This window comes from Gregarina niphandrodes (assembly GCF_000223845.1).
Source record: "Gregarina niphandrodes unplaced genomic scaffold scaffold00023, whole genome shotgun sequence".
Taxonomy (NCBI): Eukaryota; Apicomplexa; class Conoidasida; order Eugregarinorida; family Gregarinidae; genus Gregarina; species Gregarina niphandrodes.
In genome coordinates this window covers 125340-144314 of record NW_011645792.1, presented here as the reverse complement: position 1 = coordinate 144314, position 18975 = coordinate 125340, and the positions used below count along the sequence as shown (strand labels likewise).

Here is an 18975-nt window from a genome sequence, read left to right as displayed (position 1 = left end):
GGGGGGGGGGGGGCAGCTTCGCTGGCGGGGCCCCGGTGGCGGGAAGATAAAAAAGATTATGAGTGACTCGCTGCCGCTGGAGAATGAGCACCGGCCGGTGGCGATAGTGGTGATTGGAATGGCTGGAGCTGGGAAGAGCACGTTTGTCAGCGCACTGTATACGTATTTGGCGACGGTTGCGAAAAAGCGGGTCTATTGCATAAATATTGATCCGGCCGTGGATAATGTCAATTTTCCATGCAACATTGACATTCGAGACACAGTCAACTACCGCGAGGTGATGAAGGAGTACGGTTTGGGACCCAATGGGGCGATATTGACATCTCTGAATTTGTTTGCCACACGTTTTGATGGTGTGTTAAACTTGCTTGAGCGGCGCATGTTGGAACTAGATTATGTGCTGATAGACACCCCGGGCCAAATAGAAGTGTTCAACTGGAGCGCCAGTGGAACGATTATATTAGATACTCTGGCCCTCGTCGTGCCTGCTACCTTAGTCTATTTGGTGGACAGCGTGCGCTGCCAGCGCCCCACTACTTTAATGTCCAGTTTGTTGTACGCCTCCAGCTTGACCCTCAAAAGCAAGCTTCCATGCCTAAACGTTTTCACCAAGACAGACTTAGCATCGTCCAAACCACTAGAAGATATGATCCAGGACTACGCAGCATTCTGTGACGCGGCTGAGCAAGAGGACACATACGCGGCATCAATGGCCAAATCCTGCTGCTTGGCCCTCTCGCCGTTCTACACAACCATTCCCAGAACCGCGGTAGCTATAAACGGTGAAACCAGGACCCTTACGGGCTTCGAACGCTGCACCGAATTGATTCAAGACCTCAAGAAAGAATACTTCTCAGACTACCTCCCATGGATCAAAAAAAAACGAGAAGACGTCGAAAAAAAGAAAGTTCAAGATGCCAAAGAACAACTCTCCAAATTCGACGCCGAATGCGACGACGACTCGGACGCAGAATGACCAGTAGCCGCTTTGAAGAAAATGCTTTTTTCCCCCCAACCTTGCACCGCCTGTCGGGACTCCGGTTAGGCAACACCGCTTTGCTACCCACCGAAGTAATGCGCCTCCTCTACGGGCGTTACGTGAGCGAAGACGGGACATGTGCTTGAAGCACACGTACCGCCAATTGGAATAACTCTGGCTCGATGTCTGGCGCGTGCAAGCCTCGGAATTGACCCTCTGATTAACAAGCCTGCTAGTCCAAAACAAGATAAATCCACTCGTGCTCGAGAGTTTGTGACGGGACTTTGCCTTTTCGCTTCTTTTGGCTGGTGTTTCTTCGGACTCCTCTAAATAACAGTCATTATTTATTAACAATAAATGCTAGTTTAAGTTGCTGAAGATGTGTGTGAGGATTTTGATGCCATTCACAAGATTGACCACGCCGATTCGTTCATTGGCGAGGTGGGCGTTGTCACTGGCCCGGCCGATGGGTATTTGAATCGTGGGTACTCGGAGTTTGTTTTGTATGGTTTGGCAGGCTGGGATGGAGCCGCCTTCGCAGATGTACACAGGCGGTGTGTTCCAGACCGCGGCGATGGCGGCCTCTGCCGCCTTGTAGAGCGCACTGGACGTGTCTCCAGACCACCAGTCGAGTTTTTTCATGACCTTGACAGTGAGTGTATTGGGCGTGTCGAGGGCCGCGAACGCGCGTTCCAGATGCCTTGTGGCGCATTGCACGACCGTGTCAACCGACTGATCGGGCACGGTGCGGATGCTGATATGTGCCCTGCTCAGGCTAGGGAGGATGTGGAAGTTTTTGCCGCGCAGTTCGGCTTCTTGGGCTGAGCTGCACACTTCCGTGATGGAGATACAAGGTTCGCACCATCGTTTGCGCATAAGCGTAGACGCGCATTTCTTGCGGATGGACGCCTTCTTGGTCGCGTGAGCATATTTCTCTAGCGTGAATACGCCCTCGTCACACAACTGCTCAATCACACCCAACGACGCTGGGTTTATGCGCACTTCGTTCTGGAATTCCAGGTCCCGCTCCAACGTGCCCTGCGGCCCCGCCGTCTGAGCCACCACCGCCATCAACTCCTTCATAGTCTCGTGCACCGCGCCGCCGTGGATACCGCTGTGCAACCCCACTGCGTCCTGGCCGCCTCGCACTTCCACCGCCAAGTCGACCAAGCCGCGCATCCCGTACACGATGCACGGCCTCGAGTCATCTAACCAGTATGAGTTGCAAAAAATCGCGTAGTCGATCTTGATTGTCTTCAGGTACTTGTCAATGAACTCCGAAAACCCCGTGCTCCCCACCTCCTCCGCCCCCTCTGAAACTAACACCAGGTTAACGGGCGCCTCTTGCAACCCGGCGTCCTGCACTCTGCTCTCCTCTTGTTCTCTGCCGCTGCTCTGCACTCTGCCCTCAGCTTGCACTCCCGCCACGGCGCCGCCGCCGAGGATCCGGGCGGCCATGATCTGCACGACCAACGGGCCTTTGTTGTCGGTAGTGCCGCGGCCGTAGAAGCAGCCGTTGAGGAGTTGGACGTCCCAGGGGTCGAAGGTCCAGGCGGCCTCGCTGCCGGCGCTGACGACGTCGTAGTGGGAGTAGAGGAGGACGGTAGGTTTCCGCGGGTCTGTGCCGAGGCGGCCGAGGACGATGGGACCGACGGCAGCGTCGACGTTGACTAGGGAAGTGCTGCAGCCGGCGGCTTCGAAGAGACGGCCGATGCGTTTGGCGACGGCCCAGCAGTCGGGTAGGTGGACGGTTTCTCCGGAAATGGAGCGCAGCGGGACGAGGTACTTGAGCATTTGTTCGAGCAGCAGACTCCAGTCGGTAAGAGTGGCGAGGGAGGGGCACTGCGTCTCGCGCGTCAGCGGACATACGTCGCTCACTCGCGGCACGGCGCCGGAAGCGGAGCTGAGGCAGCTGGGCACCTCGAAGTCCAGACTCCATTGCCGGATACTGCCGTCGCCGCAGGCGGCCAGGAGCATCTGGCCCGCTACGGTGAGCTCCGTGACCACTGTCGCCGGCCTCGGCGCCCGCGGGGGCGTCCGAATGGTGCGATTTCTGTTCCGAGATGCTCCGCGGCGCGCGTCGCACACGTGTGCGGCAGTCGGCGAACCGGCGGAAGAACCGGCGGAAGAGCCCGCCGCGCTGGTAAAACGCACCACCGGTTGGTTCCAGCGCCGGTGCCAGCCCCAGACCTCGTCCGTAGTGCTAGCAGAAATAAGCAGGTCGCCGCGGATGCAGAGCGCTAAGACATCGCTGCGATGCCCGCGCAAAACCTGGACGCAACTGCGCGACTCCAGGTCCCAGACGCGCACTGTCCCGTCTCGCGAGCCCGAATAGAGCGTCTGCAGCCGACTGTCCCCAGCAAGCGACAAGACTGCGCCCGTATGACCACTTAACACAAACTTCGGTTGCCCATCCAACCACAACACAATTAAGCCGTCACCACCACCTGTAACCAAATAGCTACCCACCTCAACCATGGCGTCTACGAAACTGCAGTGACTTACACTCTGGTCCGTATTCAATACCGCCCATTCGAATCCACTGCAGGCTGAAGTCGCACCGCCCGTTCGGATAGACCGAGATTCGGCACCACGGTTCCGAGACTCGCCATCCCGGGAGTTCGCCACCGGAGACGCCGCAGCCGCCGCCGCCTCCACGACGCCTCTCAAATCCGCTCCACCATCTGCCAGCTTGCCAGCACTCAGTCCAGGCAGCCTTTGGTCTTTCACGTCTGATAAGTCTTCGTTCTGTCGGAGACGAAGGTTCTCTTGCCCACTCGACACGGCGCTATCACTGGTCAGCGAGTCCCTACTCACCAGCGATTCTCTGCTCACCAGCGATTCCCGGCTGAGTCCGGAGCTCCGAGCATAATCGTCTCGGCTGACGGAACCGAGGCTGTCAAGACTCTCGCCGATCTGCAACTCTGCACAAGTGCCCTCGGGACCGCTGCCGTGGTGGAGACCGTAGTGGGGGAGACCGCTGCTGACTGTGGGGCTGTCTTGGGCCGGTACTGGCTGGGGTGTTGCGATTTCGCTGCACACTGCGTGTTTGGCCCTTTTGTTTTGGGGAATGCCGCTCACAAACGGCTCCGGGTCGACTCGAACGCCCATGCTCTGGGCGGCGACGACCGCGAGCGTCAAAGGGGTCACGGCCTCGTCTTCCGGCAGAGTGACCTGATTGGTGACGTTGAGCACGATCTCCGGGGCGCCTGTCCAGTCCGTCACTAGGTACCGGGCCAGACTGCAAGACTGCGGCGTGCACATAGCACTACCGCAAGCGCCGGCGCGGGGTTCCGTACTCCCCGTGTGAAGTTCCGTACTCCCGCTGGCATTGGCGGTGCGGCGGTTGAGGCTGCTGCAGTGGAGGAGGCGGTCGATGAGGGAGCAAAGCCGGATGCCGCCGACGGCAGTACTCTGGGCGCCGAAGAAGAGGCAGTCCCGTCGCCAGCTGAGTGGCTCGGCCGGTGGTGCTTTGGGGTCCCGTTTACAGCGGTGACCCCGCGCGGAGATGCTGGAGGCGCGGCAGACAAGCGCCTTGACGTACATGGCCAGAACGTCACCCTGCATCGGTTCGAACGAGAGCCGGTACAGGTAGTGCCCGACAGGCCGCACCTTCCCAGCTGCGCAGTCAGCCAAGACCTCCGGCAACCGCCAGATCGCAATCGTCGCGTCACTGCTACTCGTAATCAGCCACAATCGCGCGGAACCGCTCGCGGTGGAGCGCGACCCCGCAGACGACGCCGGATCGGGCAGGGTTGCTTGCCCCGCCTGGGTCAGGGGTGGTTCCGCCTTGTCAGTCTGGTTAGGTTGTTGGTATATTTTCATGCTGAGAACGCTGCTCTTGTGTCCCTGCATGGTTCCGAGCAAGGTCCCGTTGCGCCAGATGGCGATAGCGCCGTCGGATGCGCCGGCGAGTATATAAAGGGTCTCGTAGACCGCGTCAGAGAGCGGGTCACGGTGGGGTAACTCGAGTGAGCACAGACACATGACTGCGTGGCTACCGCTGCGCAGTTGCCCCGTACCGCTCACGGTCGCCGGACTCGTACGGGCGGCCCACGCGAGCGTCTCGTCGGGTTCGCTATCTTCGCCTAGGACGCCGCAGGCCAGTGCCTCCTCGACCTCGTTTTCATCCACCAAAGAACGCAGCGACTGGTGCACTGTGCCGAGTTGCCTGGCCACGCGCGCCCGGTGCTCAGGACTATGTGTTTGGTCCTTGTGGGCACTCACCTCAGCACCCGAGTGTGTATTCGGGTGTTCGCCACGACTGGAGCCGAGAGCGAGTTCGGCGGGATGTCGGATCGGCAGGCTCCGGGGACCCCCGGAACAGCGGGGCTTGATCGGTTGCAAGAGCACGTCGCATTTGTTCGTTACAATCATGATATGGTTGTGCGGAACCGGCACCCATTCCGAGCGGATGTCGGTTAGTGGCTCAGACGATATTATGCAGACTTCATGACGCTTGTCCGTCTGAACCATTCTATAGTCGCCTTGCGCCTCTGGAACCCAGCGGGTGCCCGAGGCGAAGTAAAGAGAGAGTGATTGGCAAGTGTTTTTCTTGCTAGCCGCCCACCTCCTACTATACGTGTCTATGGCAAACCTACTTGCCACAATAGTGTTGCCATCAGTGATGGCCAGATTGAGATAGCTAACTGCCTCTACCTGCAGTTCGTCGCACACTAGTGCGATAGTCATCAGTGCTTGTTCAAATCTACTACGGATTTCGTTTGCCGTGTATTCCGCACTCGGTCCCCTTTCTAACAAATCTATAAATAGCGCGAATACTACGATACTGTCAATGGGTGTATGATCCAGAGCAAAGTCGTACGCCAAGTTTGTCTTAAGCTTCCTCATCAATCCCCGACGCATATTTTCCCAATCAGCGATCAATCCATTATGCATAAACATAAATCGACCGCATTGAAAAGGATGGCACTTGGCCTCCGTCGGATCGCCGCTTCCCGGCCCCGCTGCACGCACGTGTGCGAAAATTAAATTCGACGCTGTCTTCGCCGCCAAAGACTTCAGGTTACGGTCACTCCACGCAGGCTTCAACGACCGAAACACACAAGGCTCACCAGGCTCTGTAACCAAGGGCTTGTGAGGGCTCGGGACATACCAACCGACTCCAAACCCGTCCCCATTCAATGTCGATTTTTCGTAAGCCCATCGGGGCTTATCTCTTGGAAGCCTCTCATGACAGTTAAATGACTGATAAATAATAGAAAGCTTAGGCTTCGTCACTATATCCTCCACAAGTATGGGATGCTTCGTCGACAAAATTGCCTACAAGTTACCAATATTGCATTGCCCAATGTTCACTCTCAGCGCCCGTCCCTCTTGGCGTCCACAAGCAACCAATCTTCCCCAGATTTACCGTGAGTCTACACATTGTCCAATAAAAATTTGAGCACGCTCTCGGCCCGATCAGGCCCGCTTGGGCCAAGCTCGAATTCTCTAATCCTCAGCTCGATACTGATATCGGACACGTCGACGGGTAAATTCTTTCAAACCAAAAACGATATCGACCCTCGAATTACTGAGTCGCCTTGTAGAGTGCCGTGATGTAGGATTTTGAGTGTGTTGCCTCCAAAGCGGCTAACGGAGAGCCGCCAGGGTTCTTGGATCCCTTCAGATCTCGTTGCACAAAAACGGCAGGCGAAGGAGACGTCATGACGTTAGGAATAGTAGCCTGCGAGGCCGGGGAAATGGGCAGCCGCCCAATAACATTGTTAGTAGCACTAGGACTAGCTCTCAACAACGACGGAATATTCATCTCCTCGAGGCCAGCGGTACTCAAACTAGCGGTAGTTAGGCCAGTGGTGGTTAGGCCAGTGGTGGTTAGACCGGTCGTGGTTAGACCGGGCATGGTCGCACCGCCAGTTGCGCTTACACCAATGGTACTTACACCGGTGGCAGGCAGACCTGTTGTGGGTAGACCCGTCGCGGCTAGACCCGAGGGGTAGGCACCAAGCATGGTGCGGGTCATCACTACATTGCTGGGACTGCTCTCCCTCTGTTCGTGGTTCTGACGCAGCATCTGGTTAAACTGAGCGTGGGCCTTCTGCTCGAGCTGCATCCTTGCGGTGCTGCTGGACGTAGGCCCAATATCACCCGCCTTCGGCATCGCAGGATCCGGGACGTAGGCAGCGGTCGTTTGCGGCGATTGACTACCCGCCTGCGCGCTGGACACCTGCTGTATCTGTTGGAAGGTCGAGGTCACCCTTGTGGGGGGTATCGTGGGGGGCATCGTTGTCGTGCGGACGACCCCGGGCCTCTGCTGCTGCGAGCCGGAATCCACGGGCGAAGAAGCCGTCCTCGTCAGAGACAGACCGAACGGCGACGCTCCCACGAAGGGTTGCATCACCATCCGAGTCGCCTGCACCGTGGCGCTGGTCGCCACGGGCTGCATGGTTGCATACTGGATGGTCGCGGGCTGCACGCTCCTCGCGGGGGATCCAATGCTGCCCGCAGGTGAGCTGACTCGTTGAAAATGCTCGGAAACTCTCCGTGTCACTTCCGCTGTAACCATCACCGGCGCCGGAGGCAGACCTGCGTACTGCGTCTGCATATTAGTTGGGCTCGTGGCTGTACTCGTGGCTCGGGTCGCAGACACCTGCATGCTTGTCACCCGTGCGTGTTGGGTGGCGCCAACCTGTCCCACCACCTGTTGGCCAACCATCTGTGGCCCTGATATCTTGCGTGCAATCATTTGCTGGCCTACCATCTGTGGCCCTGATATCTGGCGTGCAATCATTTGCTGGCCTACCATCTGCCGCCCGGATATCTGGCGTCCAACGGTATGCTGTTCGACCACTTGTTGGCCAACCAGGGAGCTCTGGTGGGCAACCATGCGTTGGCCCACCATCTGCTGTTGGGTCACCATCTGGTGACTGGCGTCGTTTGTGATTTCTCTAATCACTTCTCCCGCGGGTTCGGCGGGACGTTTGTTCTTGCGGAAGCACGACTCGACAAAGGCGAGCATTTCGCGACCTTTGAGTACTTCCCAGTGGTAGGATTCGATAGCAGCGTTGAGAGCCTGGCTGAGCATTTCGCGACGTCTGGTCTGGACAAGGCTGAGTAGCCACTGTGGTTTTTGACGTTCGGGTGCGTCCACAGGGACGCGCATCAGGTCTTGGAGTTGCGGCGAGGCTTCGCGGACACTGCCCACACCAGCAAGACAGCCGGCGCATCCGTGGATGGCAATGCGCACGGCAGCCTCAGCGATAAGTCGGCTGCCGGGAGCAGCGGCGGCCATCTCTTCGCTGCTCACCAATGGTGCTGCGGCGGCGGGTGGCATGTCCAGTTCGAAGCCGAGAGCCTCACTGGTCGCCTGGATGCTGCGGAAAATCTCCCACTTGATCCCCAAAATGATCCGCTTGCACAAGGCCGGATTCGAACGCACCACCTTCGCACCCACCTCCGCCATGTCCAACTCACCCAAACCCTCAACAGGCACACCCACCGCGCCCAACATGGTCCGCACTCTCTCCGCACATGACCGACGGACAAACTCCTGCTCGTACTCCAACGCCTTCTCCGTCATCGTCAGCCAAATCGCACGCTGGTCTTGAAGCGGCAAGCGACACATCGCTCCACTGGCCACCGGTGAGTTCATCTGCGAAACATTCACAATCATGTGCTGCTGGCTGCTGCTCTCCGAATACTCGTCATACCCAGATCCCGGGCCTCCAGACCCTGGTCCACTGGACCCACCAGATCCAGGTCCACCAGGCCCAGGACGCGTAATTCCCGGCATCGACATCTGCCCCTGCATCTCGGTACCCTGTACTTGTTCCGTCCTCACCTGTTCAGTCCTCTGTACTAGCTCAGTTCTCTCCACTTGGGATTGCTCCGTGCGCATGTGTTCCTGGCTGCTCATGTGACTGGAGGGGGCGCGCTGTTCCGTGAGCTGTACCGAGCCAGCTTGGTGCACCGAACCGGCGTGGTGCCTCGAAGTTTCCGAGGAAGCCAAATCGTTGGCCGCCGCGGCCATCGCCGAAATGGGCATACCTAACGGCACCTCCACCGCGCCCGTACTCGCTAATGAAGACTGCTGCGTCGAAGACTGCTGCGTCGAAGACTGCTGCGTAGACTGGAATGCAGACTGATGCGCCGACAACATCGAAGAGTTAATCTGCGACGCCATCGGCCCCACTGTCTCAGAGTTTCCGTAGGCGCCAAAGGGTCCAGTAGCGTTGCTCCGCACACTCGTCGGACTCAACTGCCCAACAGAGCCACCGCCGCTCGTCACGTTGCTACTTACCACGTTCGTCGTCGTTGTCGTCATATTACTGGTTCTGGTCACATCGGCGGAACCAGTGGTGACGGAACCTGTAGCAGCACTCGCATTGACCTGAGGGCCACCAGACTCAGAGACCTTGACGATCCGGATTCCCGTCACGCCAGGTTGAGCATCCAAGTTCACCGAGGTCCGGCTCGTAGTCTTTGTAGCTTTCGAAGCCGACTGAAGTGAGAAAGAAATACAGGCAGGTTTCATCTGTGTGCCCAGATCAGTGTGTGTGTCGAAACCAAGGCGTGTGTGCAACAAGAGTCTAAGATGTGTGCAAACGGCAGGGTATTATTCTAAGTATAAGCGTGTTAAATATCCACCCAGTTCCGAATCTTACATGTTGTTTCCTGATGACGACGAGACTTTCTACCCACTTGCGGAAGTGCACGTTGGTATTTACTAGTTGTAGCAGTTCCTGTTCGCTTTGGGCGTTCCCTTGCGCTAGTTCCTCTAATTGTTGGATGCTGAGGAGCATGACTCGTTCGACCAACTGAGGATCAAATTCCGCAGGAGTGGACTCGTCAATGCCCGAATCGCGAAGTCCCGAGGTGATGGAGAACTGGCTGCTAACGCTGGCTGCTCCATTCGAGTGTTCGGTTTCCCGGTCCGCGAGAAGAAAGCTCTCGTCCACGGTTTCCCACTTGCCTGAGGAGGAAGCCCGCGAGCCAACGTCATAATCCGGCGTCGGTTGTACCGACGTCTGCACGGTCGTCTGCGCGACCTGGCTCACAACCTCGCGCAAACTAGACGTAGAGCTTCGTCTGCAGCGCTCGAGGAGCACACGTGCGAGCTTACTCGTGTTCGATGGTGACACATTGGTGGTGACTTCGACTAGTTCGTCAGCACTCAGGGTCGCCAGGGCGTCCTTCAAAAGGCCCGTCATCGTTCTATTGGTAATCGAGCTGACGCTCCCAGTTGGGCTCACTAGGGTTTCAGCCCCTGCACCTATGCGCTCTCCCTGCACCGTCGACACAATCCTCTCCCCTTGCATCGCGGACACAATTGTCTGCGCCGCAGCTGACTGCCGACTGATGGAAACCAGGTCCTCGTACATGGCTTCCTGTATCTTCGTCTGAAACGTATTCGGCGTTGTGTCAGGTGCGACTCTCTGCGCTATCTTTTCGTTGTACTTGTCCTCGTTGTTTAAAACTTGGTAGAAGGCGTGAATCGGGAATTTCGCCGCCAGTATATCTAATATCTTGTCGATCATTTGCTCGGGGTCATCCATGCGAATAGAAATGCGCGCTCGCTCCTCCTTCCGATCGCAACCTTGCGCCCTTAACGAGATCTTCACAGCCGGCGGTAAACCACTTTCTGCCGACGAAAACAAACTCGCACTACTATCCGCCGCGCCCTTAGTGGCCGGCATACCGTTCTCCATACGAGCGGGAGAACCCGTCAGCGAGTCTGGTCCTAAAGCCATTAATCCCCCGATCTAATTTTTTAAGCCCGAAAAGTCCCCCAACCTCAGAGACCTCCGTCTCCCACGTAGTACAATCCCAGTGACACACCGAGCTGCCGACTTTTTTCGACTGATAAAAACTCGGTCGTGTCAACGCTTGGCCCACCAGCAATCATAGTGCTATCGCAAACTAGGTCTTCTAACTAATCATGGATGCGATCACACGCACACTATGCGATCACACGCACACTATGCGACCCCATAATTTGTTATACAGGTCTGCCACGCTGGTTGGCTGCTCGAAGTCCCAATGTTGGAGTTGCCACACAAGTTTGAGTTGCCACACAAGTTTGAGTTGCCACACAAGTTTGAGTTCCCACACAAGTTACCTGCCAGAGGCATATGAGACAGGTGGCCAATATTGGTATCAAGCCACGGTGAGGCAAAGTTTCGGGTATACTTGCATGGCCATGAGTTCTTGAAGGAGTAGTTTGCATGCGTAGGGGATACAGACCTGTGAAATCTGCGTTTCATTTTGGCAACCGGGGCAGCTGAAGTGGCCTTGTGTGAGGTCAGCGGTGGCGAAGAGGCCGCAGAGGTCACAGACATGAACGCGGTAAGCATCTGATTGGTCGAAGAGTCGTTCCTTAAGCATTTTAGCAGCGCCGTGTGCTATCATACAATCCCGTTCCATCTCTCCGAATCGTAAGCCGCCTTCTCTGCTGCGTCCTTCCATGGGTTGTCTGGTGAGAGTAGTAATGGGTCCACGTGCCCTACTATGAATTTTGTCATCGACCATATGTTTCAAGCGTTGGTAATACGTGGGTCCAAAGAAGATGAGATTTTCAAGAGGGAGTCCTGTGAAACCACTGTAAAGTCGTTCATTTCCGAAACGTTGATGACCAACGGAATTTAATTTTTCTGTAATGTCCATAACCTGAAGACCCATGAACGGTGTCGCATCACCTTCACCCCCGACAATGGCGTAGTACTTGCCAAGTAAACACTCAACAATGTGTCCGATTGTCATACGAGAGGGAATAGCATGTGGGTTCATGATAATGTCAGGTGTTGTCCCGTCGCGATTAAAGGGCAGATCTTCCTGACGATAGGTGACTCCGATAGTTCCCTTTTGACCATGTCTAGAAGCGAATTTATCTCCGATCTGTGGAACACGAACAGAGCGGACTTTAACTTTGACGAAACGAAAGCCTTTCCCATTAACGGATAGCATAACGGACTCAACAACACCGTTTTCAGATGTCCGGAGTATGTGTGAAGCATCTCTCTTAGTCTTCTTATTCGGTCCTGAAGAAGCCATAGATTCTTCCACTGAAACTGGCATAGTCTTGCCGATGATAATATCGTCACCTAGAACGAAGGATCCTGGTTCAGCAAGTCCATCAATGTCCAGCTTGCTATAGTCGCCACGTTTTAGACCAAAAGCGGTAGCTGGATCGGGTTTTTCGAATTGCTCAATACGTAGAGAGCCCCGTTGACGTTCTTCAGCAACATATGTGCGGAAGAACATAGAACGGAAAAGACCACGATCTATGCTGCTTTGGGACATAATGAGAGAGTCCTCTTGGTTGTAACCGGTATACGTCATTATAGCTACGACGCAGTTGATACCGGCAGGTAGTTCGCGGAATCGCAGATACGCCATGCCACGTGTACATACTAACGGCTTTTGCGGATAGAATAGCACGTGAGCGGTGGAGTCATATCGCAGATTGAAATTGCTAATGTAAATTCCCATAGCCTGCTTCCCCATGGCCGACTGATAAACGTTACGGGGCGACTGGTTGTGGTCAGGGAAAGGGATCAGAGTGGCACATACTCCTAGGAGCATGGAAGGATGGATCTCGCAGTGGGTATACGTTTTGCAATAACCTACTTGAGTAGACGTAGAAGGAGCACGCTTCTCATCTAGGTCCTCTACGAACATGGCGACCATGGCCGCTTCCTCTTCCTCACAGTCTAGGAACTCGACCGTGCCTTGTTTAACTAAGTAGCTCCAATCATCGGGTGACTGTGATTCCGCAATCGACTGAATGTGGTGTTTTCTAATTACCAACTTGTTCTTCTTGACCAGATATAATGGACGCAACGAACGTCCAGCATCTGAGAAAATACGGATCTCACGATTGGCAGCGTCGAACACAATTGATGCCTCGTTACTGATCTTGCCTTCCCGTCGTAGTTGCTTGAGGAACAACACGATCTCACTATTAACGGGGAAACATCCTAGCCATGCCCCGTTAACGAAGACACGCACTTGACTCTGCATCTCTGCCGGTGTCATGTCGTCCAATGCTTGCATACCACAGTCCCATAAGAAATTCTTAAGTTGTGTCGAATTAAAACCAACGCTAATACGACACATGAGAGCGAGGTTTTTTACGAGACCTACTGACTGACCTTCTGGTGTTTCTGCGGGACATATCATGCCCCAATGCGTGTTGTGTAGTTGGCGCGGTTTGGCCATTTTGCCTTCACGACCGAGCGGGGTGTTGAGGCGCCGTAGATGGGAAAGCGCAGACAGGAAGGTGAGGCGGTTCAACACCTGTGAGACCCCGGTTCGAACCACGGCACCCTCCTTATTTTTGCCCCAGTTACCCGTGGCGAGCTGGTAGTTCAGTCCCTGGGTGATTGGCGATGTCATACGAATAGCACCTGCCAAGTCGAAGTTGCGGCCACCTTCGATTTGCCTTTGTAAAGTACGCGTTGCGTCTTTTACCATCTTCCGAAATAACTGTCCGAAAGAAGAGGAGATCAGAGCACCAGCCAAATCGATGCGTTTCTTGCCAAAGTGGTCACGGTCATCCTCCTGTGCACGACCCAACTCACCCTGCAACAGTCGATGCGTCATGTTGCCGAGGAACCATGCTTTCCGGTTTTCGCAGCCGGGTGTGTGTCCGACGTGTGATAAGACCTCGCGATGTAACAATTCACGTGCGTATTGCACACGTAGCTCCTTCGGTGCACCTACCGTTGGTCCACGTCGTCCAATATAATCCAAGCACACACTCTGTGTTAAGAACAAACTACCTTCTTCTAAACTCGGTTTCAATAATGTTAACATCTCATAGTCATTAGGGTCACGTACAATGCGCTGACAAATATCATTATCCGATAATATACCCAATGCCCGAAACAACACTACTAGGGGTATCTCCGACCTAATATAAGGAAGCACACATACAATCTGACCACCAGCCTTACTCTTGATACCAGTACTTCGACAACGGATTTTAATAGCAAACGGTGATGTTGCCTGCATATCCTCACGTTGACAGCGTATTTCAGCAACCCAACTAACCTTGTTATTACTTTTCTTAAACACGTACACAAAATTACTCGCCATCTTCTCTTGTGCTATCAACACTTTCTCCATCCCATTAACAATGAAGTACCCACCCTGGTCGAAGCCACATTCCCCCATTTCCACACGTCGCATCTCCGACAAATTATGTAGCCAGCAATAAGCGGAACGTAACATGATAGGTATCCTTCCCAGAGGTACTTGGGGATACTTTTGGAAATCTGCCTTTACTTCTGTCCCATTAGAGTAGACTTTGAAAGTCTCTTGCATAACATCAACATATAACTGAGCGCTATACGTCAAGTTACGTAACCGAGCCTCCTGTGGCCAAATAGGTCGCCCTTCATTGCTGGCCTCCTCCACTGTCGGCCTCGACAAAGTCAGTTGCGTGAACTTGAAACGGTACTGGATCTGGAAATCGGCACCTTCCGTGTCGCTCTGAGTCGCCGGAAGCGTAATAGCAATCGGTGGATGGTTCGTAATAACCTCCTGCAAACTATATGCTACACAGTAGTTAAACGATTCTACTTGCTGAAACACTAAACCGTGCGCACGAAAGAAAGCAGAAATCGGCTCCCATGAATCTGCCGGGGTAATTTCCTCACCCTCCACGTCCTCCTCGTCCACCTCACTACCCCCATCCATACCCTCATCATCCTCCTCCTGAGACGAACCTTCGTTAAAGAATTCACCCTCTACCTCCACTTCATCTTCGGCCTTGAAACCCTCCATTTACGACCAGGGATTTTTATATTCCCACCTCAACACTTACTTATATTCCAAAATCCCCCCCAAAATAACCACACCTACAAATCACCACCCGACTCAATGTTCACTCGATATTATCCTAACACTTGTCTCACACACACGTATCATACCGCGGTTACTCCACCTCTATACACAACACATAACAGAACCCTTACCCTTATGCCTTGCCTTATACGCAGGAATAGATAACAACTTGCCAGAAGACCAACTTGCCAGAAGACCAACTTGCCAGAAGACCAACTTGCCAGAAGACCAACTTGCCAGAAGACCAACTTGCCAAAAGACCAACTTGCCAAAAGATTAATCATGTTCTTCGGTACGAGCCGATATCGTGTATTCAAGTAGTAGTAGTACAATCAGACAGACAATCAGACAGACAATCAATCAGACAGACAATCTACCGGCCTTGTCGATTTGTGTTGTAACAGGTTTGTGTTGTAGAACGTTTAGAGCATCAATCTCCACACGTTGGTGGAAACTGGTTCAAAGCCTAGGCGTTCGTATACGGTCATTGCATCAGGCTTTTCGACGGTAAGATCGCACCTGCCGCAGTTCAAAACGTTCTTTGCGATGTCCATTAATTCTCTACAAGCAACTTGCGCCACCTTTTTCCCCCGGTACTCCTCTTTGATAATTACCTTCTCCAAACGGCCGTCCATTCCACGTCCCAGATGTGGCATTCGGTGCACTTCTGCGTACCCGATCAACGTGTCATTTAGTGTGTCCACAATGATGAATGGGAAACTATGAAAACAGTCGTCGGGGTCAAGACATGTTCGGGTGCCGTCGGGGTCAAGACATGTTCGGGTGCCGTCGGGGTCAGTCTTACAACGAAGGAAACTGGAGCATCTGCTCGACGGTCTCTCGGGAGTACCGTGAGCTGCATCGCGTGACGCTAGGAAGAATATCCCTAACGCGGTCATAGTCCTCTATCGTCATGGGTTTGAGTACCAAGTTGGGCACTCGGCATTCACTTAGTTGTCTGACGCCGATATCCGAGACATGATATGACTCTGTTTTCGTGGTCAGTACTTTGGTGTCACAAACAACTGTCACCTCGTCGCAACTGTGATCGGGTTTGACAGGTGCAGCTTCTACCATTACAAAATTATCCTCAAAATTCGGAATGAGCACGACCCAGTTTTCGCCATTCAGAACACAGAGACAGTCCTCCTCATGGACAACAATGGGACGAAGGATGGTTGGCAGAAGTCAGTCTATGATGAACATGATGTTGAAGGCATTGCCTTCACGGTCCCTGAATTCTTTACGATCATCCAAGTCCAACTCAGTTATGACCAACTCAGTTATAAACAACTACCAAACTATTTCTAACCTCATATACCCGAGTCGGGCGGAAGATTGTATTTGTTCGGGATATCAGATTGCATTGGCGTTAATCATTTGCTATGGTGGCTTCGATGTGTGGCGGTCATTACGACAAGTGAGCCGGAAGACAAGGCACGCCACCGAATGTCTTGGTGTGTGGTTTCTGATGACCAAGATCATCCGGGACGAGTTACAGATGGCGAGCAGCGGGGCATTGCCCGTCTTGGAGTCCACGGCTAGCTGTTCCAAGCAGGTTAGGCGTGAGTCGTTGGAGGCGTTGTCATGGTTGCCTTTGGAGGCGTTGTTGAGAAACCCAATCGCGTATTTGCGGGCATTCGACTTTGCTTGGGAGCAGTCTCCAAATGTGCGGGGACTGACGTACACGCGGCTTGCCGCCTTTGGTACCTTCCCGGTCAAGGCGCGTCGTGCCCCTGCGGCGGGAAGACACTGCTGGAGAGTCTGCTGGGCGCCGCCGTTCGGATCGCACGCTACCATTGGCGTAGTTGGAAACCGGTGCCAAGTACGGGTCTCTAGTGAATACTGCTCCTGGGTCGGACGACAGCCCCACAGCTGGGGCCTCGACCTCGTCAATGGAACCATCATGCACGAAGGCAAGCAAGCTAGAACTCTAGAATTTGATCTAGTCAACGGAAAGACACCCTTATTCGACCCCATGGACATGCGCCTCTTTGTCAACGCAGATACCGGGCACACTCTTCTCGTCCTTAAAATGAACGACGGCCGTCTAGAGTCAAGTAAGAACACACGCACACACCTTACGGCCGGCGGAAGAACCCTACCCTCGATGGTTCGAGCCACGGACATGTCCTTGTAGTTGAGCTATGTCAGCCTCGTACCCGACCATTGTACCCCGCAGTTGGACTGGTGTTCGCGAAAACGAGAGTTGCTCTAATTTACATGGGTGCTGTCACAAAATAAATTCGTGAGGACCATCATCGTTGCCATCATGAAACTATTTCTATTGAATAATGTATGACTACCAGAATTTAATGTCTATCAGAATTTAATGTTCATCAGAATTTAATGTTCATCAGAATTTAATGTTCATCAGAATTTAATGTTCAGATTGATGACAGGCACTCAAGTTTGAAGCTCAGATCTGTTGAAGCTCAGATCTGACGGGCACAAGCGATTCAGTCCGATTTTCAGCCCCGCGCACACGCGTCACACCAAAATATCTTAACTGAATTTTGTGCGATGTGTCAATATATAAACGCCAAAAGAACGTGGGAGCCGTGCAACACAGTGGGAGTCCTTGTGTGGGGGCAACACTTGTGGGGGAAAGTCCTTATATGACCGACGAAGGTTGGGTGCATCAGGAAACACGATGCCACAGTACGTCTATGGGCAGGACCCATTTTTAAAGGTGGCTTCAGGAGCTGCAGACGGTCTGCTACATTCTTCTCCGCCACAAAATCGGCGGTTCTTTTCTGAGGCAAAAACGGATTTGTCTAACTTGAAAAAAACCGCGCGGTCCCAACGAACTGACCTTTACCGCTGTCGGAGTCGGGGCAGCTCACCAAACAGTCCTCTTGGTCACTCGCCAAGACGGCATGGTAGATCACTTCGTGACAACACTCCCCCTCGCGGTACCACCCCGCGTGGTACGACACTGCGTGGTACGACACTGCTTGGGAGCCGGTTAGGAGGGGAACGAAGGGAAGGCCGCCATTTTTTCGAGTCCCCCAGACTGCTGTACCGAAGAGATAGACACGCTGAGTCCGGTCCCAGGTCCCGAGGCCGTGGACCGCCCGATACTTGGTACCGAGAACGTGGGTCACCCGAACCGTGGCCGTGCGACCCCTGGGGGTGGACGGGCTCACGAGCCGTCTACCGCGAGCCAGGGCGAAGACGAGCCAGTTGGCACCTGCGCCATCGCCCGCCCGACTGTCGGGGAATGTGGAACGAAGACAACGAGTTCGACTCCTGGCCAGCGGACTCCGACTCGTTTTCCAACAGCTCCACCAGTCGCTCACTTAGTTCAGACTCGGCGTCGGACGCCGAACGCTTCACCAAGGAAGAGCTCAAGGCCACCATCAAGACCCTGATAGCGAATCAAGACGCCTTGGTGAAAAAACTGGAAACCTCGTGCTGCCGCCCCTCCAGCTGTCCCGTCTTGCCCTGCAGCTGCCCCGAAAGCCCCAAGTGCTGCAACAACTCTGATCCAGACCTGCTGCCCCACCAATACGATTGCACACACGACTGCACACACGATTGCACACACGATTGCAACCACAACAGCAAACACCCGTGGGATGAGTGCCACACGACAGTGTGCGGCCGAGTGCAGACTCCGGAGTGTGTGCGGGAGCTAGCCGGTGCGGATGGCGATGTGTGCACACACGTGTCCGCCACGTGCCCGTCCGGCGCGCACGTGTCCGGCTCCCTGCGGCGAGACCCTGCGACCCGCCCTCAGCACCGCTGCACTGCGTCGAGCCGCCGCTGCTGCGGCGGCCTCGCACCCGTGTGTGCACAGCCGCACACACTCGATGCTGAACTCCGCCTCCCGCGGAACTTTAGGCAGGTCGTGGCCGACGGTTACGAGACCGAGCCGCTGGGGGCGGTTTCGCTTGCCGGTCCGCAATTCGGGCCACTGACGGAGCTGTTTCCGGCCGAGGAACTGCCAGCTGCGGACGCCATGTTGATGGCAGCCGAAAATGGGGCTCTGGGCCACGGAGCTCTGGGACATCACGGAGCTCTGGGTCACGGAGTTGTGGGCCACGGAGTTGTGGGCCACGGGGCTCTGGGAAATGGCGTCATCGGGAATGGGGCCGTGGGGTACGGGGTTCCGGGAGTCGGGACGGGGCATGAGCCGATGCCGCCACCGGAGCTGAAGGCGGCGTTGACTGCACAGATCGCAC

General features: G+C 54.7%; 8 protein-coding genes across 8 annotated transcripts; 3 read left to right on the top strand and 5 right to left on the bottom strand.

Annotated features, from left to right (window-relative positions):
• Positions 1-58: 58 nt before the first annotated feature.
• GNI_106120 (putative XPA-binding protein 1) lies at positions 59-976 on the top strand (the record flags this gene model as incomplete). Its single annotated transcript, XM_011133065.1, has 1 exon — positions 59-976. One exon carries the CDS (start codon positions 59-61, stop codon positions 974-976), a length of 918 nt encoding a protein of 305 aa, XP_011131367.1.
• Positions 977-1339: 363 nt separating this feature from the next.
• On the bottom strand, positions 1340-6368 carry GNI_106110 (M20 peptidase family protein; the record flags this gene model as incomplete). Its single annotated transcript, XM_011133064.1, has 2 exons — positions 1340-6262; positions 6354-6368. 2 exons carry the CDS (start codon positions 6366-6368, stop codon positions 1340-1342), a joined length of 4938 nt encoding a protein of 1645 aa, XP_011131366.1.
• A 144-nt stretch (positions 6369-6512) lies between these two features.
• GNI_106100 (hypothetical protein) lies at positions 6513-9266 on the bottom strand (the record flags this gene model as incomplete). Its single annotated transcript, XM_011133063.1, has 1 exon — positions 6513-9266. The coding sequence occupies one exon, from the start codon at positions 9264-9266 to the stop codon at positions 6513-6515; it is 2754 nt and encodes a 917-aa protein (XP_011131365.1).
• Positions 9267-9531: 265 nt separating this feature from the next.
• Positions 9532-10692, bottom strand: GNI_106090 (hypothetical protein; the record flags this gene model as incomplete). The annotated part of the gene is made up of 1 exon (XM_011133062.1): positions 9532-10692. The coding sequence occupies one exon, from the start codon at positions 10690-10692 to the stop codon at positions 9532-9534; it is 1161 nt and encodes a 386-aa protein (XP_011131364.1).
• Positions 10693-11098: 406 nt separating this feature from the next.
• GNI_106080 (DNA-directed RNA polymerase beta subunit) lies at positions 11099-14728 on the bottom strand (the record flags this gene model as incomplete). Its single annotated transcript, XM_011133061.1, has 1 exon — positions 11099-14728. One exon carries the CDS (start codon positions 14726-14728, stop codon positions 11099-11101), a length of 3630 nt encoding a protein of 1209 aa, XP_011131363.1.
• Positions 14729-15210: 482 nt separating this feature from the next.
• On the bottom strand, positions 15211-15865 carry GNI_106070 (putative acetyltransferase domain protein; the record flags this gene model as incomplete). The annotated part of the gene is made up of 2 exons (XM_011133060.1): positions 15211-15508; positions 15594-15865. 2 exons carry the CDS (start codon positions 15863-15865, stop codon positions 15211-15213), a joined length of 570 nt encoding a protein of 189 aa, XP_011131362.1.
• Positions 15866-15962: 97 nt separating this feature from the next.
• GNI_106060 (hypothetical protein) lies at positions 15963-16928 on the top strand (the record flags this gene model as incomplete). The annotated part of the gene is made up of 1 exon (XM_011133059.1): positions 15963-16928. The coding sequence occupies one exon, from the start codon at positions 15963-15965 to the stop codon at positions 16926-16928; it is 966 nt and encodes a 321-aa protein (XP_011131361.1).
• Positions 16929-17441: 513 nt separating this feature from the next.
• GNI_106050 (hypothetical protein) lies at positions 17442-18975 on the top strand (the record flags this gene model as incomplete). The annotated part of the gene is made up of 1 exon (XM_011133058.1): positions 17442-18975. A coding segment is annotated over one exon (1534 nt), but the record flags the coding sequence as incomplete, so codon positions are not given.